Genomic DNA, 24,425 nt, shown 5'->3' with positions numbered 1-24,425 from the left:
GTGAGGGCACGCGAGGATAATAAACCTGGAGGCATGATGTACAAATGTCTCGCACTATCACGAGCCTGTCCGATTCCCACGCGCAAACAAACCCGGGTACTTTACCGTTTTAGGGTTGTCAAATAGAGGAACCAGTTCCGACATATATAACGAAAAGTCACATCTCTTAAGATATGAGGTATCTTCAAGGTGATCCATCAAGATGTAACTCTTTTCGCCGTATGTGTCGGTTTTATTCCCTTTTAGAACGCTACTTTTCACATATAACAGCAGAATGTCAAAGGTGATATTGCAAAGAGGTTATCGTATTATTAAACAAACATATGGCTAGATCTACAGTTTTATAATATAAATGCTATTTAATAGGGTAAGCTCGATGCAAGCCAACTGAAAACTAAACTTTCCATTTTTAACGATAATCAAATATGTAGGCAAGATATATTATTATGGTTAATTTTGAAATGTTACCATACGTGTAACTTTTCTTTTAACTATATTTATTTAAAAATAGTCGACTGCATCGGCAACCCTATTTCATCTGGTAAGTACCAAACTAGGACGCGTCGTCAACATGACATTTTTGTTTATATTAACAGCAGCGAACTGGGTAAAATTACAAAACGTTTGTTAGGCGTTAGATATTAGGTACTAGTGCTACTTATCGCAACTTTTCGAATTTATTCGACGTGATTTTCGACGTGAACCCTATTTAAAAACAAAGTGCGAACGTAACAAAGATTAAGAAAATATAATATTATATGTAAAATTTTACTTATTTCAAATAGCTAGGAATTGAGTAAATATCTTGTTACAACCACACGCAATTGTTTATTCATCAATTACCATTCGAAAGTAACCGTTAACTGGTAAATAATGTAAAATATTCAAAGGTCTTTTTTTTAATTAACAGATTGTAATATTGCATTCCTTACCATTTTTACGCGTTACACAGAAACAGGACAACATTTTATTTGAGCACTTACAGCATCACAATGTATTAAACATGTGTAACTTTCAGCACAATAACTTCAACACTGAACGTAGAACAATATGCGTGTACTGCACAGGTTTCTGATATCGGCCTCAAACTAGGGCTGTCATCTCTTCGATTTTGATCCGAATTCTTTCGGTTTTTTTATAGTGCGTATCTTCAGGTCAAAGTGCGTGGTGTGGAACAAGTCTGTCAAGGCTGTCGATCTTTTTTTTTTTGTTGTCCGAAAAGAATTGATTTTGACAATTGTGCGATACTTGTTTTTTTTATTTACTGCCAGTTATCGGGTTTACATTTATATAATTTTGGCAGCCCTACTTGAGACACACACGTGCTTATCAGTTGGCTTGTACATGTGTGTAACCATAGTAAATATTCGTAAGTTAAAAGAGTACACTTTGCATACGAAATTTACGCTAACCACTTCAAGGGCATGCGACAAAATGACAGGAATGGACAATTACTATGACGCCTTGCTAACGAATCGCGACCTTTTTGAGCAGAAATTGATGATCGAAAAAAACGAAAAAGAACGTGTTTTTCCTTATGCTTGAACATCGATTTGCTCTTACAGTAATGGAAATCAAACTAAGCTAATGCTAATACACAAACGTGCTTGATATGACTGGGATTTTTCCACAGATAAACACGAAAAATGTGCACATTTTTGTTACATAAGTTACATTTTGTTCTAAAGATTTGACACTGAAATATGCATTAGTGGTTATTTTAACACTGACCGAGTTATTTAAATTAAAACTTGGATAAAATTAGTTTCATGGATTTCATAGCGTTTAATTAAAAATGATTAAAATTCCATTATTATGGTTCCCAAGTCATAGTCAAGAGTAAAATTAAAGTGAAAATTGGATCAAACGTAAATATATATTTTAATAATACATTACCTAAGAAATTAACTATAATAATTTAATTCAATCATAATTTTATTTATCAACCAACGGAAGCGAAGTAAGCGGCGTGAAAAATTATGGAGATAGGGAACATCCTAGTGGGCTATAAATAAATTTATTGGTCCTTTTTAAAATCACTTCAAATGGTGCTTGATATTAAAATACGAAGCAGCTGTGTGTCTCGATCGGGGAGTGTGCTACTGTTGAAAGAAAAAAATCTCCAACAGCTGCATATTGCGTGAAGATATGCAATTGAATAGCATTCCAATGAGAAATACGATGGCTTAAATCAACCGCGAATAATAGACGTGGATTTAATACCTTTTTAGTAATAAAGATTTAAAATGACGATTTCAATTTTAACTTATTGACGTTATTATGAATGACTAGAAATTCTTCCTCTATTTGTTTTGTATCATATATTATTAAAACGATAACTTAAAATATTATTGTTTTTTGATTCATTATTCTTAAACTTTAAACGGTCAGCTAATTGGGTAGGATTTAAGCTTTATATTCGCAAAAAACTATTATTGTCATAGACGCGGTAAATTACACAAACACTTTTTTATTTATATTTTCTTTCGGACAGCATAAGAAATTTTCGGATAAAAAATGTCAATATATTTGTTTCCTTTTTTACTGTATTCAATAACATAATGTTTACTTTGGTTTCTTTGATCACGTTATTTTAGTTGCGTAAAAAACTTATAACAATTAAACAACTTATGAATTTATCAATAAACCACCCTGAGAGCCTAATTGTTATATTATATTAATTGCTGATTATTCCTGAAGGAAAGTGAAAAAAGAAGATTAGCCTATTCAAAAAGCTTACGAAAACAATACCGCTTATTACAAAGGCCATAAATATATTTCATGTAAGAAACGTGAAAGAATTCGTCAACTAACCATTGTTTATGGTACTAAAAGGGAACCATACACAATAATGTTTTTTGATCTGGATGAAATTAATTTGATTATTATTATAAGAGCCGCTTACCTTTCTTGGAACCAAACAACGATTTTAGCTTCGATATCGTTCGTTTCTTCATCTTATTGGTAGAGCAAACACGGAATCACTAAGCGGTTGTATACATCGGCCCACAACAGACAGAAATACACTCAACACAACGTCCTCAAGTTTTTCAAGCAGACATAGCTTTTTGCTCCTTTTGCCGCTCTTATTTCCGTGCTACGAAAATAGGCCCAGCGTTACACTTATACCGGCGCTGGCGCATCAGTCATATACACATTATGTTTCAAATTAGATCACTAGGTTTATAATTAAAAAAACACTTTATGCTATCAACTAAGCGGGATACGTTTACACTGGTGTAGCATGCTAATATTACTAAACACCTTATCTCGTTCGACACTTCGCTTATCACTGATATCACATGTCAGTGCTCGTTACGATAAAAAAAGTTAAATAAGTTAAAGCACACAAACGATCAAAACACACGAGTCGCCGACACAAGCGCTGCTATAAAACTGGACCGGAGTTCAAATGGATAACAAAATTAGGAAATTAATAAATTTGAGCGTACCGGTCGCCACGAATTTAGATGACGTACGAGATGCGATTACACAATTCCATGAGCGTTTATGTAGTAACAGTTCACGAAGTAAACGAGCCTCGACGAGCGGGAAGCGCTTGCGGCTATTCTAGTGCATGTTGTGGACGCAACTGAGTAGGGTACGCACTACGCACGGAGCGACACACGAGCGACGCACGAGTCGCTACACGCGGTCCATCCGTACACATTGGCCTGTTACAAAAATCGTTATAAAACCACGAACCCTCTTCCGTTAACAGAATCCCGTTTCCGTGCGAGCGCGATCAAGCGGCGAAATAGAATGGACTTGAACGCGATACATAGAAGCCAGTTTAACTGACGAGTCGGCGACCGTGGTGACAACACCGGAGGCGATATATCCGTTGCACTTTAAAAATGTACTCTGGACGAGTGCTAGTCAGGAAACTTTTGGGAAGAATCTCGATCGGGATAATGGACCGCGCATAAATCAAAGGGTGCGAAGGGTACACACAGATGCAAGGGTGAGCGTGAGCGAGTAGGGCAAAAAATCAAAAGGAATGTTTAACGATTTTTGCGTCAATTATATTTGAGATATTCTCACGGCTTATTTGTGGTTCACAGCTTAGTGTTAATTATTCAACAGGACTAATTCCTACTTAGTATCTAACAACCAAAACATGTTAAGTAAGCCTCAATTACGATTCACAGTTATATTATTGTAATTTCAAAACATTTTTGTACTTAAGTTGCAAATAGCTCAAAAACATTCGTACAAAATTTTTAAGAGCGAACACGACACTGCTGTTAAACTTTTGTATGTATTCTAGTGTTGTCCAATCGATAAGCTAACACATTAAACTATTGCAAATGTGTAATGGAAACATCGTCGTTTTGTAACAAATTAAACGAGCAAAACAAATAGCCAATCTCTTTGTGTCAGGGTCGAGAGCAAACTTATAGAAATAAATTAATTTTCATTAGTTGATGAGCAAGATTTAAATTCGAAAACGGTAACCTATGGTTTAAATTGCGCTAAATCCGTACCGAAACTTTAAATCACAAACAAAAACATGTAAAAAAGATGAATGTTCGTTATACATCGATTAATACGTGTCTAAATATAAAAGGATATAAAGAAAGTTTGTGTTACTAGCCCAGCGTGTATAGCTTCATTAACCATTGTCTCGGTGTAATTCATAGGTGTGAAAGAGAGAGCATATCAATTCATCCAATTTCTATGGGCAGCATCAAAAGCGATGGCCTGGGACGAACCGCTGCGTTACACTTCACTGAGTACAATGTCTACACACACATAGAGGTCTCGGGTTTCTATCTGGAGGAATTTTAAAATCAAATATTACATATTTAAAGTACTATAAGCGCATATTGAGAAAATTAAAGGGTGAATTTTTATTAAACAACGAATGCTGTCGAAAATGAATGTTGTAATATTATTAAAAAAAACTATTAAAGTTATGGTGTAGCAGATACGTAAACATATTTTACAAATATTACATATTCAAATAACACAACACTATTCACTACAGGTAACGCCAATAATGCACGTAGATATTTTCGCATTTGCCTGATTTTCTCGATCGCTTATTAACCAGCGGCGTTTGTATATTCTTTGGTTTTTTTTATTGCCAATCTATCGGTATAAATACCTCTATGAAACTGATAATATTTCTTAAAAAAAGTAGTCTATTATACTCATTATGTTACTAAGAAAGAGTACTCTACTTACATCGTGACTTCGAAATCAGATAATGCTATACCAAATCGTGTCTCTTGTTGCAAAATTGTTATATAGAAAATAGCGGTATATAATATTTACTATCAATTAGGTGTACGCATTCCTTTTTTATTTTGTTTTAAATCAATCCACAGATGTCGACGACGCGGATCTAGCACCGGAATCAAAAGCCAAGTAAATATATTTTTGTAGATATGTTTTTAAATCTATTTATTAAATCTTTATCGTTAGTAAGTCGCTTCGATATAGCGTATTCCGTGTAAGGTATGTAAACATCCACATCAGTTAGTTAACAAAAATCACAACTAAGCATCTTAATATTATTTCATTGTTCTCGTGGACAATTCATACGAAACTAAACATAATCTTAGCGTATATAAAATACGTAATTGTATTGCGTAAGTGTTGAGACGACTCAACACACAGGTTGGATTGTATACGTTTCCACGGTCCGAACGTAAGGCATTAACCCCACTAGTATAAAGCTTTTAAAAGTCCAACAAATATAAATACAATAAATATAGAAGCAAGCAGGGGGCCGTACACTTGAACTTTTCCAAAAATAACACCACTTAATACAAACTAAAAAATAATTCATAACTTTTATATTTCATTCATATTTTAATTAGTTTGGGTTTAATATGTGACTGACGAACGTATTCTTCAAATGAATAAATCGCAATACGATAATTTTCAGATACGAAATGGATCATAATTTCAAAGTTTTTTATAATTCTATCATCGTTTCTTTCCTTATTTGTTTGAAAACACAAAGAAGGAAGCGATATTTGATATTTACGTCAATTACAAACAATGTTTTATCAAGAAGAGAACAAAAAACACCGTAATTATAGCAATTTACGTAAAGTACATGTTCTTATAATAACTAGCTATCACCATATACAGTAAACTCACCATATACATAAGAATATTTGCGTGAACAATTTTACACGCATTTTTGCGTGAATAGACAACACTATTAGTAACTAGATACGATGCAAACAATGCGACCTGACAACATTGCCTAACAAGTCAACGACACGTCAACATCAAAACAAAGAAGCTTTACAAGCAGAAATTTTATTCTCTTGTTGCCTCAAATAAATAAGATTAATCAACTTTTTACTACCGTGAGTTTACACTATCGAAAGACTTGTATAAAAACATATACTTACTAATCTTAGTTCTTACTAATCTTACTAATATATTATAAATGCGAATGCTTGTGTGGATTGATGGATGTTTGAAGGTATCCCCGGAACGGTTCAACAGATCTTTATGAAATTTGGCACAGATGTGAAACATAGTCTAGAAGGACATAGGCTACTTATTAAGTTTTTATTTAGTAACGCGCGGACGGAGTCGCAGGCGTCAGCTAGTATGTTATATACATCATCTTTCTCAACAATACATACATTTTGAAATGAACGTCAGTAAGTGACTGGGGCCTTTGCGGTAGGACTATTTTATTTCACAATATGCAAAGCACGAAAGTACTCGTAGTAAGTAACCGCTGTGTTCCCAAATTGGGCAAAGCTATCGAATGTGCATTATGCAATATGTGTAAAAATAAATATTGTACGATCAGACAAACCTTGTCAGCGTCGTCAGACATATTGTACGTTGATTGGATAAATACCTTGATTCAATAAGACTATCCTCTAGCACTTAAGGGTTAATTTAAAAAATGAATTTTAAAATTATAATTTCTTGGTAACCTCTATTAAAGACATGAGCAACTATAAAAGAAAATTTTCATTAATGGTATTAAAATCAAATAAACTTTGGTTGTATGTTAACTTAATAGATAAAGTAATAAATTCCTATGAATGAACGTCAAGTAAACAGTAGAGTATGCACGAACAGGTGTGACTGGATCGTATGACCGCGTGTGGGCGATACGAAGGTTCATTATCAACCTGACGTGACACGTATGATATTTTTATAAGTTACCACCCACGGCTCAAATCCCTGGCTTTAATATTTCGTATGAAGTCATTCCGGTGTCGCCTTCAGACAATTGATGGTAATTAATTTTATCACAATTTTGTTAAGAAAACATGCTTTAATTATATTATAATAATGAAAATTAATGCTGTGACAAAGTTATTTGTCCTACAATACTAATAAGAAATTAATTTGCTATTTAAATAATCGATTTAGAAAAATTTTACATGTTGAAATACTTGTTAATTCAAATTGGTAATCATTTTTAAAGGAAAGAAAACGTTGTATTATGTTCAGAATGATGATGTAATCTTACTAATAGTATAAATGTTTAGATGGATGGATGGATGAATGGATGGATGGATGATTGTTTGAAGGTAAATCCAGAACATTTTGGCATAGGAGTAGAGCATGGTCTGGAAGAACACAAAGGCTACTCAAGTTTTTTTTAGTTCCGCGCGGATGGGTTCGCGGGCGACAGCTAGTAATCTATTCACGTAGAAAACATCCTCGGACCATGCAAAGTCACACAGTTCACAGGGTCATGGATAAAGTTTTTATTATTATCCTACACCCAAAATTTAATATTGATTAAAAAAATCATTGCTTGTATTTTATGTATGCGAAGTTAACAAAGCGATTCGTATCTTCTTAATTTGGAGTTCACCTTTACAACCAGTTTCTCTTCAATGAATGTCATCTTTATCGCGCGCCGCACGTTGATATAACCAACGTAATAACATCTTATTATCAGACGCAAAAAAAAGAGATAAAATGACTTATTATCTTAACACACTTTTGATACTGCCAGAAAAGTCACGAGCTGTTTTTATTAGTGCAGTTGAAAGAATAACCAAATTAAAACAACCACAGAGTCGGAAAGCCAGAGACAAAAACAAGAAGAAAAAATAGATAGATAAACACGCACCATTCAAAGCATTGCATCACTGGAAAGAAAAAAAATTGTTACAATTTATAAAATAGGCAAATATCTTTGTACTTATGTGATTGTTGTTTTTAATATTTTCTGACGTCGTCTATCACATTTATAAGACAAACGTAGGCTTGTCAACTTTCACTCCTGAGAGCGTGCATGCATATTAAGACAATTGGCCCGTTTACTTCTCGACTTTTTATTGCCATGACGGTGAATGGTTACCAAAAATTGTAGTCGAGTATACGATAATCGATAAAGAAAACACGAAGAATTACTACTTTTCGTATATTTAGTGAAGTATGTCGTTAAACAGAATAAAGTTTGCCTCCTCCGATAACTATCCTTTTTTAGCCGACTTCAAATAGAAGGAGGTTATTAATTCGTCTGTATGTTCTTTTTTTTATTTGTGTTATCGTGTAATTCAGCCCCTGGTTCTCCGATTTTGTAAAAAAAATTGATCAAAAGGTTTTGCTTGCTGGTGGATCCCATATTTTTTTATTAATTTTTAAACTGACCAGAAGTTTAGTAGATTTTGAGTTTAAGTTGAAAATGCGTTACGAAAATTTTGGACTTCTTTGCTGTCTTCGCTTATTTACCTACATTTTAACAATGCATGAATTAACTATTTTATGAGTGGCTTATAAGTGAAATATCAGTTATATTTTTTTCTGTTATTCCTTCTAATACGTTATAGGTAATTAGATTAGTTTACAAGATAGCATTAAATTAAATCTAATAGAGTTGCAAATGCTATTATAATGAGTATACTAAGCAGCACACTTACTGGGTACTGACTTGCATTATAATGTTTATACCTAATGGCCGATACGTGACTTCAATGTAAGTCAGACTGTTGCATGTTTGTTTTTCTTTTAAAACATAATTAAAAGCTACAATTCATCATATACACAATGGTAGAGCCTTAAATTAAGAATAAATATGACACCACTAAGTTGAGTATTGGGAAATAAAGAAAAGGAAAAAATAATCAGAACTTATTGTGATAAGATGGTAAAATGACGTAGCTAATTTTAGAAAAATCGTTTAAAGTTCTAGATGTCTTGCTCTATGTCAACTATGAGAGTACATTGACCTCTGAATTATATGAATATATTACGTACATCATGATTCAATATTGATGGAACTTTTGGTACGTCTTGTTTCGCAACTAGTGTACCAGTATTACGGTTAATGCAATGATACCATTTGGTACAATCATTAGATCAATCTTTTAAGAACAGATATATTCATCTTAATAGATTTATATCTATTATTGTATAATTTCATATTATTATTTAATTTCACATTATGTTGACTTTAGTATGCCATCTTATACTTAAATGGTAACGACATTGTTATTCATTTTCGAGCAATGCTTTCCATATGCAAATTTGTTATAAAAAGGTCTTGAAAGACAGGCGGAGGGACAACTAAATGATACTATAAGTTCCTTTTTTTCCTTTCGAGGTACGGAACCCTAAAAACACAAATAAAATTAGAACTAGACAATCGGATTTGTCGGAACATACCTAACAATATAATTTATGACATAGACGAAAATAACGATGACAAGACTACACGAATAAGGGGAATCTTAAGTCCATCTAGATAACAAACTCGTACAATTGACAATAGTCACAAAATAATAAAGTAATGTCATTGTACTCTGTATTAGAAAACGAGGACATAAACCGACAGAGTCTCAATTGATAATCATGATAAACTTTTCGTCGGACAGAAACTATTGGTCTAATTATTTTAGAAAATTCAACTAACAACCATACCACAATATAGTCAAGATTAATCGGAGTATTAATATTATTAAGACACAAATAATAATGTGAATAGCATCATCTCAAGAAGCTCTCGCTAAACAGTTGGATTAAGGGCCCGATACAAAAGGCAGTTATCCTAGAAACCTCACGCATCGTGAGAAGGTTCCTGTCTCTGCAGCCCTGTCCACTGGTTGCTTGAGTCATGGGACTCCGCAGCCGGTGGTGCTCTATTTTTTTATTTGAAATGTAATATATTAAGAATAAGGTTAATAAATGAATAAGTGAATGTGAATAGAACATATAAGATATTAAACTGGACAAAATAAACTTTTAAATATTTACCGTTGATTTCAGTGACTAAAATCTCTCATAAAACATATCGTAATCAGTGTCATTACCTTTGACTAAACAGAGATAGCAATATGTTTTAAACGAAGATTTTGGTCTCATAAACCCACGGTTAGTTTAATACTAGAACTAGAACAAAACGTAGCAGTCGTTACCTGCAATGAGTTAATGTCGTTGAACCTGTTATTTATTTAACTTTTCGTAATGAAATGTCTCAAGTAAACTACTCGTGTATGCACCGTTGCTTTATTTTGTAAGACAGTCACAATTAGATTAATTATCTATTTCATAAGTACTTTAAAATTATTTGGTATTATGACATGAGAGGCCTCTAATTAATATTAATTAAGAGACTCTGATGCAAGTAAAAGGGAAGGGGGCAATTCGTGCCATATTTAAACACATCAAGGAAGGAGTCTATTAACTTAGACCGTAAAAAAAATCGAAACATACAGACAAGTCGTAGAGTTTTTGAAAGTTTGCTTGAAAATTTAGTAGTAAATCATGTTCGTAAAATGAATGGCTTGATAATATAGTTCCCATCATAAATTTTATCCAAATAACATACAAAACAGATTAAAGTATATTATTGCTTCTGTAAATTTATTGACGATGTTATATAAAGAAATATATAATAGAATGAATCATGAAATACCATCAAACATAAAATGCTTTTATGAGCACTAATTTTATCAAAGCGTGCAATTTTAACTAGAAAAGTTATTTGTGTATATGTAAACAAACATTCAAATAAACTAGAGCTATGTTGTTCGTTTCGTTGTGTCCTTTTTGATAAATATAACAATTACTTAATTGGTTTATTTAATACTGGCTGTCGCCCGTAACTCCGTTCGCGCTGAATTTAAAAAAAATAATAAGTAGCCTCTGGTTCTTCCAGGCTATGTTCTACATCTTTGACAAGTTTCATCAAAATCCATTGAGCCGTTCTAGAGATACCTCCAAACAAACATCCAACCATCTATCTAAACAGTCGAATTAATATTATTAGTAAGAAATAAAGATGTCACGAGCGAAGCGCACACAAGTCAATATAAGAACTGCAAGATGCAAATGATTACAATAAATATAGTGGATATAATGGACATCAAATATATCAAATGTGGGCGATGTTGAATCCCACACATGATGATATGGTAATTATGCGGCTAATGCACTTAAATCCTATTTAAAATATCTTACGATCTCATACATTGAATATCAAACGACGAATATGACAATTTTAAATCTTCTTATCCTCTGATAAATAGATTTAAATTCTTTAATGTGAGAAAACCATAGAGCTATGCGGGTTTTATGGTGTCACATTATGGAAAGAAGATATACGTAAGAACGGGGTGAATTCAGATATGACGATTGATACAGATGTAAGGAGACGTAGTATAGTATGCCGTCTCTCCATAGGGATAAAGGTAGGTTGAAAATTATGATGCAAGTTTGAACTCGTAACGTCGTATGTTTCTGATTTTATGGCTACATGACAACACAGATCCTTAATAGTGTCGATTATATTTAAATTTAGTAGACGATCATTATCTCCGGTCATAAATTATGATGAAGCGATGACATGACTGTTATAACTCGCTTCGTATACACCGCGTTTCAAAAAAACAAGTATAAAAAGTTAGAAATTGCATTAGATGATGTATTGGAAGGAAACTTTCATATCAAACCGCACTTATTGTCATATAAAATATATGCATGCTTACTTTAACCACATACTAAAAATATTAAATACTTAATATTTATTGTGTTTGTGGTTAACTTTCCTGAGAAGAAAAATATATTGCGTTACTTTGTTACGTACAAATAAATATTTTAACAATAGACAATTAAATTACAAGATAATTAATAGCCATAGAGCTATTAAATTAATAAATTACATAAGAGTTGCAACATAATATAAAGATGTACAGACTTTTACTTCAAATAATGAGATTTACAAATAAATTTCATCATTTCACAAATTATATTGAGACTATCATTTAATAACTTTTTAATAAATCAATTATTGAATACTGTTACGTCTCATTACAATATTGTTGCAATATTGGCAAAAAAATATGACGAAAAATCGAAACCATAGAATGCTCATCATCCCATTTGGATAACATTTTGCAATAAAGATGAACTGAGACTGACAACAAGAAATCGACAACGTGGAACGTAAAATTTGTTCCACGTTTTACTTAACTACATTTCAAAGTTATGAAATGTATTAGTCACATCAAATACGATGTTGTATACATGAATGATGAAATTATAATAAAGAAAGGCTATACAGGACTATCAGTGACGATTTATGAGAAACGAAAGAGGACTGTGTTAAAGAGAAATTCGTAATCTCTATATCTCTGGCCTTAAGACGTGTGTTCTTATACCATGGATTAAAACATAATATTTATTCTCACGAGCATTATAAAATATTTTTTTATATGCACAATGTTAAACATTAAGCTTTAAGGCATCAAGGGTTCAAGAGCTTTGCTACGTGACCTCGAAATACATAATTATAAAATTCAACGCATGAGAGCTACTGTGGCGTAACACGTTATAATTAAGAACGTCCTCCAAATTCAAGGACGTCAGTAATTACCAAACTATAATAGTTACTGGTTATTAATTGTATGATAAACGCTTTTAAAATTGCACTTTGCAAAGGTACAAATATTGTCGATAACATGTTTTATCTATGTGTCATAAGTTCTTTCGCATGTATGCCTTAATAAGTAGGGACCGGCCTATGACGTAATACAGTTTATAGCACGTCAATGCATATTTATTGCTGGTAGACAATAACTTGCCGTTTTTTGTTAAACGGACTATGTTATTCTGAAAAATAAAATTAGTACGAACTCTACTAATACTTATGTGGATTACAGCAATATCTCTTTGTTTTCTTTTATTTTAAACAGTTAAATAAAATAAACACTTTTCTTGGCTTTATATACCACTAGACGAAGTCTATCATAAAACAGTTTAACGTGATAAGTTAAGCAAAATCATCTGTAGAATACGAACAACAATGGCGCAAGTAGACTTTGAATTGTCATGATTTGCAGTAATAAAGCGCAACAAATAGGACTATTTTAGGCAGATATTCAAAACGTAAGTAACAGAAACGAGAGAAAATATGAAAAGATTCTTACAGTTAAATATCTAGCCGCTATATAACGTATCGCAACCTCGATCGTTTCAGGGAGTAAAAGAATCTATTTCAATCTATTAGAGTCCAGGAAGGTTCATGAAACGACAGTCAATTGCCGGCAAAATGGATTTTTTTTACAAAACTTGAGGGTGTAATATAGTAGTTAACTTGTAGTCTTTAATTTCGGACGCACTATTACATCTTTGTGTGGTGGAGCCTTTATTAATTATATTTTACGTTAATATTATTTTTTAAAGATAAAAAATATTGTAAACCGTCTATTTCGAATAGACGGTTTACAATATTTTTTATTTTTTCTTAATTATAAATTGCATACCAAAAATTTTACTAGAAAAAATTTAATATTATGGGACTGGTATAATGGTATTATATCTTTTCCTAAAGCATATACTGTCTTTATCTACGCTTTCTTTGTTTACTTATTTTATATATAAAAAAATAATTATTATTGCCTTGTAGCATGTTTATTTTTTTAATTGACTAAAAAATCGTAAAAACGTACGTCTAAACACGGATAAATCATCATAACAAGGTGCCTCAAAAGGTCCTTCGCGCTGAACTTGTTTTGAATTTAATATGACTGTAAACCCTAAACGCAACACTTATTTAAGTAATGATATTTAATATACTAATAATTAATATCATATTTACATACCTTCGTAAATCTCCATGTCGAAACCAGCCACAAAATCAAAAGTTTTCGAAAACGTTTCTATGACGACGCATGACAGGTTCTCAGCAGTTCATTCCTATTGGCAACTTATCAACTTAATCTGTGAATTGATACTGCCTTTTCAGCCTTCGGTAGACAGATATACAACTTAAGTAAAACTCTAAAAAATATTTAAATATTATTAGAGACTTGTTTTTATTGATATCGTTTTACTGCAAATTTTGAAGAAATGTTCGATTATTTATTTTTTAACTTTATTTTGTCTATTTCGATCAAAGAGTATAAAACCGTAATATATTTAATCTGCGATTTTCAATAGGGATGGAAGATTCCGGTTTTGGATAATAACTGTTTTCATTCATACTCTGTAATCTATATCTAAGTCATAAACTTTAAATATATCAAACTATATAATTGTATGTAAATATAAATTAAAGCCATGTATTACAATCGTGAGTATCTATTATCTCCGTTACGGTACATCCTCACTTGAGCTTCAAGTCTCCTAGAATCCGCTAAAGTCCAAAAAACCTTCAAAGACCCACAAGCCTAATCTATATTTATTATACATACACATAAATCTTGTATGATTTTTATAATTTTATTTATTATTATACTATCTAGTTACCTGTGTTTAAAGAAGTACCTACTGCTTAAGTCATTGTCATAAAAATTCCTATAGGAAAATAGAAAAATTAACAATACAGATAATAAAAACCGATATAACCATTACCAGTACTTGAAAACCCTAAGGCCGCGTTGAACTGGTTGACGTATCATTGAATACATTCTGCTAAACAGATCATCACATCTTTTTGTTAAATATAAAGTCCTATAAAAGAAATTTTGTATTCATTTCAAAACAGTAGACTTGGAAGTTGTACAAGAAGCGATTGTGTTTATTATTTATTTCTATAGGCCACTAGTGTTATAGTAAAATGGGACTGACAATATCGAGTGTTTTCACAAGACTTTTCGGCAAGAAACAAATGCGTATTTTAATGGGTGAGTCGAGTGACAGCTCATCGCTTTAGGACTGCGTAACTGTTTGTATAAATTGCGTATTTTGCTTAGAATTAAACTAAAATTAAATGTAAACTTTTTAATTTGCAGTTGGTTTAGATGCCGCCGGTAAAACTACAATACTTTACAAGTTAAAGCTTGGCGAGATTGTCACTACTATTCCGACTATCGGCTTCAATGTCGAAACGGTGGAATACAAAAACATCAGTTTCACGGTTTGGGACGTTGGTGGTCAAGATAAAATTAGACCTCTATGGCGTCATTATTACCAAAACACACAAGGACTTATATTTGTAGTAGATTCAAGTGATACAAAGAGAATCGTTGAGGCTGAAAATGAACTGGCTAACATGGTTTGTCTTGTTTTGTATTATTTTTCCTTAATAATGTATAATATTTAATTAATTTACATCATAATTACATTTTAGCTTAAAGAAGATGAATTGAAAGATGCTGTTATCTTGGTCTTTGCTAATAAACAGGATATGCCTAATGCAATGACAGCTGCTGAATTAACAAATGCTCTTAATTTAAACAACCTTAGAAACCGCCGTGTAAGTATATCAAAATATTTGCTATATATTTAGTATTGAGATGACAGTGACTCATAACACTTGCACAATTCCAGTGGTATATTCAAGCGACTTGTGCAACACAAGGCCAAGGTCTCTATGAGGGATTAGACTGGCTCTCCAATGAACTTGCAAAGAAGTGAGTCCTCATCCTAACCAGTCACTGGGAACAAAAGTGACATTCCCTAAATGACTGAAATCTTTCCATAATGAGAATGCAGATCCATTAAAACTGGATACAAAAGACTACTATTATATCTAAATATGTTTAAATGGTCTTTTTCCACTGAATATTGTTAACCTTTGTCTTTGTAATTGCATTTTACACATTATATTCTGATAATGAAATTGTATCTTAAGTTAATTAATGTAATCAAGGATTTATAACCTTTTAAAATTTCAATATATAAAGTTATGTATAATGGATGTTCTTTATAACCAATATATAAAAAAAATTAAATGTAGCATCTAATTGTTTTTATTTATCTGTTCAACATTAAAAGTTTTTCCTTGTTTTTCTTATCATTTGATAATTTCAATAAGTTTTGTTGGCATGTGGAAAAAGGCCCACATTTTATTTAAGTGTAATTTTCAAGTAAAGTTTCTTATATTAGTGGTTTCATTGAGTTTGGATTAATTTTTAGTGATTATATTCTAAGTATCTTATGAATGTTATTTTAACATACAAGGAAACAGCCATTAATAAAAACATTCATCGGAAAATTATTTTTAACATTTAATCAGTAATTAGGTTTGCTTATGAAATTATACCTTTCATTGTCATCTTAACACTTTTAAATTGATCCTAAAACCGATTAGAATCAATAGTGTTATTTAGTTTATATTTGTGTACACCAAATAGCTTTACTCATTGTGCTCCGTGGAACTCTGAGATTCTGCAAAGACCAAAAGTAGTTACTTAAACTAAATACTTATGGATAGGATGCGATGATGGCTTATCAACTTTTATATCAATTGGTGTCTGATTCTAGCCAGTAAAATAATCAAATCTAAAATCCAGGGTTCTACTTGCTGTATTCATTCTGTACTCAAAAAAGTTTGAGAATCACTGTTGTACACAATCCAAATAACTGCTTTTTCATTGTATCATACTTCATGTTCTATAGTTTCTGGTTCTTTGACATAATATTGCATAAAATAGTGTATAATTAGTTATTACTTATTTGTTTTATTTTATCTTGTTCCAACACTACGTCTTTCATGTGTGGTTTCATTATAATAGTGTTTTGGGGTTTATTACGCTATTTTACATTTATAAACAGAGTGTTGACAATATATAACTTTTCATTATGCATATTTGAGAATAGTTTATTTTGTTGGCTATGTGTTCTAAGTAACATTTACTTATATAAAAACATTAACATGCACAATTATAAAACACTACAATATGTTAAGTTTTCGCTTCTTTTTTTTTAAAATGAATGTATATATTGTCAAATGACCTTTCGGCCAAATAATTTATTGGTATTATGTAATGTGATTATGCGAGTCCTGCTTGTAAAACTCCTATTACACATATTGGAGATGCATTGAATGGTAAATAAAATGCTAGGTGTAAATAAAATTTGTTTTATTTCTATGAATACAAGAGTATGATTTATATTTAAGTAACACTGACATTTTGTCACATCACATGATCTCCCAAAACAGAATGACAATATGAGTCAGTCAAAAACAGTAAAGTTAGCATGTTGAGTGCCGCTGACCACAAGTTAACTTTAGTATAAAAAAATTATAGCGTTGAAAATGTTAAAACTACTATTAATTATTTATGGCTCCATTTAGCCTTACGTTTTTCAACAAAACTCCTAATACCTTCTTGTCCATCATCCATTTCAGTATTATTTACCATTATATCCTGGCCTAATTTATATGCGTCAAATATGTTTAGATTTATTTGTCTATAGAAGAAATACTTTCCCAAAGTGATTACGGAGCGACTCTTCAGTTTTATCTGATCAATTATTTTTGTTACTTCTTCATCTAGCTCTTCTGGAGGCACTACTTTTGTTACAAGACCACTCTCGTAAGCTTCTTTAGCATTTATAGGTTGACCTGTAAATAAAAAAAACTAACATTGAGAAGGGATACTCATAATCAAGGTTATATTACTATATTTGTTTTTAAAAAAATCACACTAAAATGCCTTTTTAAATATACCTGTTAGCAACATATACATTGCTCTAGATTTTGGTACTGATCTCGCTAATGGTATCCCTGGAGTTGAGCAGAATATTCCGAAATTAGCCCTGTGATAAAAAATATGTTAAAACATTTATAACTAGATTTTGCCCGCTACATCATGTGTTTATTGGTTACAAACAAAAATTCAAATTTCCATTTTATAATATTACCTAATATATACTATATATACAGATATAACCTAAGAATATTGGCACATATTACCCAGGTGTAGAAAATTTGCTTGTGTCTGAACAAACAATCATATCACATGATGCAACTAATTGACATCCTGCTGCAGTTGCAAATCCATTTACCTATAAAACATATATAAAATTACACATATATATTTTATGAACATTCAATTCAAAATGCTGGATAAGATTTACACTTTTACCTTTGCTATTACTGGAACAGGACTATCCATTATTGATTTCATCAGATCTACCGCTTTCTTAAAAACCAGTTTATATTGTTGTTTTCCATCAATAATTTGCTGTAAAAAATACAGTACTACTTAATTTTATACCTAAATATTAGTGAATAAATGTAAAGAAACAGATGTTCTTTTTTATAAAGGACTACTTTGTCTTTTCTTATTGGATTTAAGCAAGATTATTTATATTGATTATGTAAGAACTCTCTCTCTCTCTCTCATAACAGTTCAGCTAATTATATATACTTTTACTTACTAATTCTTTTAAGTTATGTCCTGCTGAAAAGACATTACCCTTTGCAGACAGCACTATAGCTCTTAAAGATGTGTCCTCATTATTGGCGTTGATTGCTTGTATTAAGTTGCTCATCATATTAATTGATAGTGAGTTTCTGCATATAATTAAAGAATCTTACTAATATCATTAATGTGTTTAAATGTATGGATGGATATTTGAAGATATCTCAATACTGACTGAATGGATCTTGATGAAATTAGGCGTACATATAGACCATAGTTTGGAAAAACACATAAGCTACTAATTTTGCTTTATTTTTAATTTCGCGTGGTCATATACATGTATACATACATATACATAGTATTAAGTAATAACATTAAATATACTAACTTTGTTTTCTCATGGTTTAAAATGATCTCTCGAGTGCCGTTATTTTCCTTAGTTATTATGTATTCATTATGTGTATTACGAATACTTATAGTTAAAGGAGTAAATATATGTTTCTGCAAAAAATACAGTAGTTATTTTTCAATATCTTTAAAACAAAAGTTTTATTACAAGATGCAAAGAGGTTACATACCCGAAATGATAACATTTTGTCGCTTTTACTTCTTACGAACTAATAATAAAATATAATTAATCTTAAGTTTTTAGCTTATCTGAATAATAACATTCAATAAAACTTGTTTTCAATATTTACATTTTAAAATCACGACTTACAAATGACAGCTAACTGTGTCGCCATTTTAAAAAAAATAGCTCAAACAAAAGGAAATTAAATTTTGTTGGCAAACACTTTTTAAACTTTTGGCACAAAGAAAAGAATTTTTCCATAAATGCAAGTTTGTTAAAGAAATAAAGAATTTCTTGATGTAAGTAGGTAATTTGTTAAACGAAATTCGGGTAACTGTTAAAAAATAACAAAAAAAAGTAAATTTAAATAAAAATGTATTTAGTATCTTCTTTTACTTCTAAACGAGTCCTCGGAGTCAGACTCAGAATTATCGGCATCCATATACTCGACACCTTCGTCTTCTGCCGTTATAAGGTTGATGACAGCACTAAAAAAAAATACCCTGAATAAAAATATCTGAACAATAATTTAAAATGATTTTTTTATTTTTAACGTGCCCCGAGATTCTTTTCAGGGTTGTCCTAGAGGTGTCTAAAAATGAATACTCACTCAATTACTTCCTCTTCAAATCTACTGTGATATGAGGATTGAACTGTTGTAACCTTGCGAGCTAACACCAAGTCTAGTAATGATCTCAATTGGTGCAAAATATCAGCGGCTTCTTTTTTTACCTTTACTTTGACTGTCTTTATTGAAAAACAACATTCATCTGGGTCTTCATTTTTATCTAAAATAGTAATACTGAATTTATTTTTCGTTTATGAATGTAAATAATGAAAAGACTAATAGCGGTCACGTAAAAAGAGGTAAATAATCTCGTCAATATTGGGAGTCAACAATATGAGGGAAATGGCAACATTAATCTATGGTCATAAAAACCTGTAAAAATAAACTATTGCAAGTGTGCAAATAAAAATTGCTTACCGTCGCTTACTACAAACTCGCCGAAGAAGAGAAGCGGTAGAGTATATATTAATGTAACTTCTAGCAGAAAACGTGAGGTAGATCGTTGTTTAAGCCAGTACACCAGCCAGTTAGCTCCGGGCTGGTTACACAACGGTCTATTATTGGACCTCGGGTTCTTCGCTGACGCCATAACACTACTGGGATGGAGAGATATGTTACCTTCTTCAGGTGTATATACTTTCATTCGTGCGGGTCGATTCCTTGAATCTATATTTGTCCATCTAAAAATGTGAAGGCATTTCAAAGGGTTCTAGGTAGTACAGATTTTTTTACAGACAAAAATAGCGGAATTAGCTTAAATATCATAGGTGTGGAAAAGCAGAATATAGACTGTTTTATCTCATGCGTAACTCTTTTGTTGAAGTAGGAATATTACTTTATACTTTATGGCTGTATTCTGTAAACTTGATATTTTTTTGATAGACAAACGCAAGAAAAATGACGAGCGATGATTGATTCGTTTTATGTTAAGGAAATGTATGTATGTAAAAGTACTATAAAAGAAAACTAACCTAACTGTAGCTATATTAGGATAAAGCGCTGCGGCCACGATCGCTTTGAAGAGGCTCATATTGTTGGCGTTTCTGTTCTCATAGCGAGATTTGACGTCACCGGAGGTAAGGAAGCCCATCTGTTTCAGATTGTCACCCAACTGCTTTTTCATATCGGCTAACAATTCCAAAGTATTATTTGATAAGAAGTTTGAGTAAGCGAAAGAGTGTCTATGCTGTCGCGATCTGCATCGTTCCCATTGTATTATTGCCTCTGATATAGCAATATGGTCGCTCGGTTCGCCCAATGTAAAGTTACGTTTTACCTCATCCACTTCTGCTTCTTTGCCTAAAATAATAATTGCGTAGAAAGGGGTAAACAGAGCACGATATAGGCAACACTGGGGGCGGCCATAATTTTTTTATTGACATTATAATTGCTTTTGTTTTTTAGCTTGGACACCTCGGTGTCCCCGCTGCTCGTTTGCATTTTTTCGGTTGTTTCGATTTTATTCTTTGACCGAATTATTATTAAAAATATTATATAAAAACATTTAGACAGTTATCAGAGCATCAGTCTTAGCGGCCAGTATTATAAAATAACCTTATCTTATCTAGATGTACAAAATTACTTATTTTATATCACTATCAAAGATTACATTTTTTATAATAAACACCGAAACAAAACACTCCACAACCGACCAAACACTTATGAATAATCTTCAAAAACAAATTACTGATATAAAGACTTTGTTGTCATGAAGGCTAGCTTACCAATGACGAGCTGGAAGGGATCTTTAAAGCTCCATACTGCAGCGACGCTGGCGGCGCGGTCGAGGCAGCCGAAGAGCGCGGCCAGCAGCAGCAGCTTGCCGGCCGCAGGGTGCAGCGGCAGCCGTGCCAAATGCCAGCCTAGAGGCGTTAGTGTCTCCTGCGCGTCCAGGGCACCACACCTTTACACAATTTAAAATTCATAACCCAACAAACAATTTCCCCTAAATTACTACAAAGTACACTCTTTATACAAATAAAAAATTTCTATACCATATATAAACAAATGGATAGGCGATTGCTCGGAAATGATAGCTTTTGCTTCCGATTTGAACGCGCCTGTTGATATTACGTGACAGTTACTTCTATCTATATTAATAGTTCGGATCCCCACCACCATTACAAACCGCTACTATCAGCGTCAAAATGGAGAAAATCAAATAGGCACAAAATACTACGTGTAATAATAGCCAGTCCATTTATAAACTTCAATGCCTTCAGTTGAAAACGCTTATGACATTGGTTATGAAAACTAAAATCATAGATTTAGCAGGATGTCACAGATGCCTAAGTACAGAATAAAAAAAATCACAAAATCTCACTGTTGCAAATGGTTGACAGCCCACTGTACAGTTGAAGGTGCGGGCGGCGAAGGCATCATGCTAAACGCGTCAGCTGCCAATCCAAGTCTCAATCTCTTCACAGTTAGCACTGGTTCTAACAGGTTACTTCTCTGTAACTCCGGCAGCAGACGCTCGGATAACGTGGAGGCACGGTATGACGTCATCATGTGGTAACAAATACCAGGCTGGCAGCGACCTGCGCGACCACGCCTGAGAATACAAACTGACAGTCAAGTGATGGACCACAATGTTGCTAAGTGTGGGTTTCCGAGGCCAAAATCATCATTTTTATTTCTATTTTGTCAAAGATAATGACAGGGATGACGATATTTTATACAAAGACTAGCTGTCGCCCGCGACTCCGCCGGAATTAAAAATAGATAGTAGTCGATTATTAGACCTACTAAATATGCATTTAAAATTTTATAAAAATCGGCCAAGCTGTTGGGAGTATGGCAACTAAAATTGTGACATATGAATTAAGAAGATTTTGGTCTCAGAAACCCACGGTAAGTCCATCCTTTAGATATTAGTTGGTAAGCGTTTGGTAAACAAAAATAAAATTGTCAAATGATGTTGTTTGATTTTTTTAGTCAATATTTGAATTATTTAGAGAATAAGTTGTGTATTAATACAATAGCTAAAAAAATATTTTCCTAAGTACAGTCAGCGTCATATATATCGTCACAGACAAGATATGCAAATATATAGGTACACCAAAAGTTATCAATTATATCGGTACAACAAAAGTCCTCAAATTGATAGATACATTCACCTTGCTCAAATACATCGGTACAAACAAAGCGTCAAATATATGAGTACATGCAAGGTGCCCATAAATATCGTAGCAGCCACAGCGTCATAAGTAACTAAGCAGTCAAGGTGTGCAAAAATATCGTAACATTTGACAAAATTGAACTCTATATCTATATACTTGTGATACAATTTGGAATAAACTACTTCTGTTACATTCATTTGACACTTTGTATTAACATTATAGGTTGTCCGGAAAGTTCGTTCCGATTTTGGATAGGAAGCTTAGAATAGACTGTAGCTGAAGTGGATTCATTTTCGGATTTCCACCATTATCAAACGTCACAAAAATTTCTATTATATATTGTGAATAATTTCATTTCATTGGTTGAGATAAAAACTAATTTTTTAAATTTTAGCCAAAAATAAAAGACGTTTTAGGTATAGAGTCGTACCAATATAATTTAAAAACATTTCCAAAAATTTAAGAGAACAGGGTTTCAATTTTCCTTATAAAGCGGCACGAATTTACTGGGCAACCCAATATTTTTCTTCTCCTGTCATAACGCTTAAATATAAAAGTTTGTCACGCCGAATATGACAGATACGTAATAACTAATATCAAATTTTGCCTTGTCACAATATATACGAGTACTAGTTTGGCGCAGTATTCTAGTATGTTTGCCGTAATATGTAAGTTTACCGGTTCGAATCTCAGGCTACTTTTTTATCATTTTATCAATCACGGGGTTATTTTTTCATAACCAATAAAATTTTGTTAATGTAAAATTTTGCTCGACAATGTTTTTTTTATAATTTTCGCTGTCGGGTAGAAAGAAATTTAAATAATGTTAACAACAATTAGGTCAGACCATCGCGGGTGAAGTGAGTGGGCGGAGCGTGGATTGTCTTTGCGGGTTTTAAGAATGGTACGCGCGGAAACTATACGTACAAGTGTAATCTACATATGTGTGCGCGCCCACGCACACTGGAATGTTTATTGCAATCGACCAAAAATTTGATGTAGTTTGGATATTGACATTCAGTTTTTTTTTCTTTGTTTCTTAAATATAATCAACTACGGCGATAGAGTTTAATTATTATACATGTGTTTCGATATTAAAATTAAAAAGCTTAAATATAAAAAAAAAATAGTGGCTTGGGATTTGAACCGCCGACCTTACGTACCAACGGCGGCGAACGGTAAGGCCACGAGACCAAACTAGCATATATGATGACAAACTTAAATTTGATGTTGATTTTATCTACCTAATATCTGCAATCCGCGACGAACAATTTTAGAAAAATGGTTTGATGCAAAGTGTCAAATGAATTTAACAGAAGTAGTTTATTATTAATTTATTAAAAGAAAATATCGAACTCTGACAATGATAAAATAAACATTACTTTACTACGAGTAGTATACCCACGACATATACTAATATTCACATGATTTCGACCAAAAACAATAATCAAATGCATGTATAAGACTGTCTTCGACCTATGGTTGACAAGTAGTGTTTAGATGGATAATAGCATTCGGCCGACGATCAACGGAACAAGTCATTCGGGCAACCTTATGTGTATACTTAACTTCAATAACATAGGTAAGAAGAAGAAGAAGAAGAAGAAGAAGAAGAAGAAGAAGAA

The 24,425-nt window shown here is 32.3% G+C and overlaps 4 protein-coding genes across 10 annotated transcripts in view; 1 reads left to right on the top strand and 3 right to left on the bottom strand.

Moving 5' to 3' along the window:
• LOC106126723 (uncharacterized protein DDB_G0287625) overlaps window positions 1–14,149 on the bottom strand; it is a 32,934-nt gene extending 18,785 nt beyond the window's left edge. For 2 of the 7 annotated variants that reach the window (XM_013324523.1, XM_013324529.1), the window contains exon 1: window positions 2,906–3,606. In XM_013324523.1, the coding sequence (XP_013179977.1) occupies window positions 2,906–2,957 (52 nt within the window). In that variant the 5' untranslated portion in view covers window positions 2,958–3,606. Of the gene's footprint in view, window positions 1–932; window positions 1,041–2,905; window positions 3,607–14,048 lie in introns of those variants that run through there. The other 5 variants (XM_013324528.1, XM_013324527.1, XM_013324524.1 and 2 more) reach the window with 5 other exon arrangements.
• Window positions 14,150–14,820: 671 nt separating this feature from the next.
• On the top strand, window positions 14,821–17,241 carry Arf102F (ADP-ribosylation factor 2). The gene is made up of 4 exons (XM_013324521.1): window positions 14,821–15,071; window positions 15,180–15,442; window positions 15,518–15,643; window positions 15,718–17,241. Exons 1-4 carry the CDS (start codon window positions 15,005–15,007, stop codon window positions 15,802–15,804), a joined length of 543 nt encoding a protein of 180 aa, XP_013179975.1. The 5' UTR covers window positions 14,821–15,004; the 3' UTR covers window positions 15,805–17,241.
• On the bottom strand, window positions 17,236–19,256 carry LOC106126720 (enoyl-CoA hydratase domain-containing protein 3, mitochondrial). Its single transcript, XM_013324520.1, has 7 exons — window positions 19,118–19,256; window positions 18,928–19,040; window positions 18,556–18,691; window positions 18,261–18,359; window positions 18,089–18,180; window positions 17,843–17,931; window positions 17,236–17,737 (listed from the first exon to the last, which is right to left on the bottom strand). Exons 1-7 carry the CDS (start codon window positions 19,130–19,132, stop codon window positions 17,448–17,450), a joined length of 834 nt encoding a protein of 277 aa, XP_013179974.1. The 5' UTR covers window positions 19,133–19,256; the 3' UTR covers window positions 17,236–17,447.
• A 212-nt stretch (window positions 19,257–19,468) lies between these two features.
• The window catches only part of Rhau (ATP-dependent RNA helicase Rhau), a 13,323-nt gene continuing 8,366 nt past the window's right edge, over window positions 19,469–24,425 (bottom strand). The window contains exons 8-13 of the mRNA XM_013324518.1: window positions 22,002–22,232; window positions 21,403–21,581; window positions 20,650–20,977; window positions 20,096–20,358; window positions 19,721–19,898; window positions 19,469–19,598 (exon numbers count right to left, since the gene is read on the bottom strand). Of these exons, the coding sequence (XP_013179972.1) occupies window positions 19,490–19,598; window positions 19,721–19,898; window positions 20,096–20,358; window positions 20,650–20,977; window positions 21,403–21,581; window positions 22,002–22,232 (1,288 nt within the window). The 3' untranslated portion in view covers window positions 19,469–19,489. The remainder of the gene's footprint in view (window positions 19,599–19,720; window positions 19,899–20,095; window positions 20,359–20,649; window positions 20,978–21,402; window positions 21,582–22,001; window positions 22,233–24,425) is intronic.

The sequence above is a fragment of the Papilio xuthus genome, unplaced genomic scaffold (assembly GCF_000836235.2).
Source record: "Papilio xuthus unplaced genomic scaffold, Pxut_1.1 DF824992.1, whole genome shotgun sequence".
NCBI classification, from domain to species: domain Eukaryota; kingdom Metazoa; phylum Arthropoda; class Insecta; order Lepidoptera; family Papilionidae; genus Papilio; species Papilio xuthus.
This window is presented reverse-complemented; position numbering and strand designations above follow the sequence as displayed.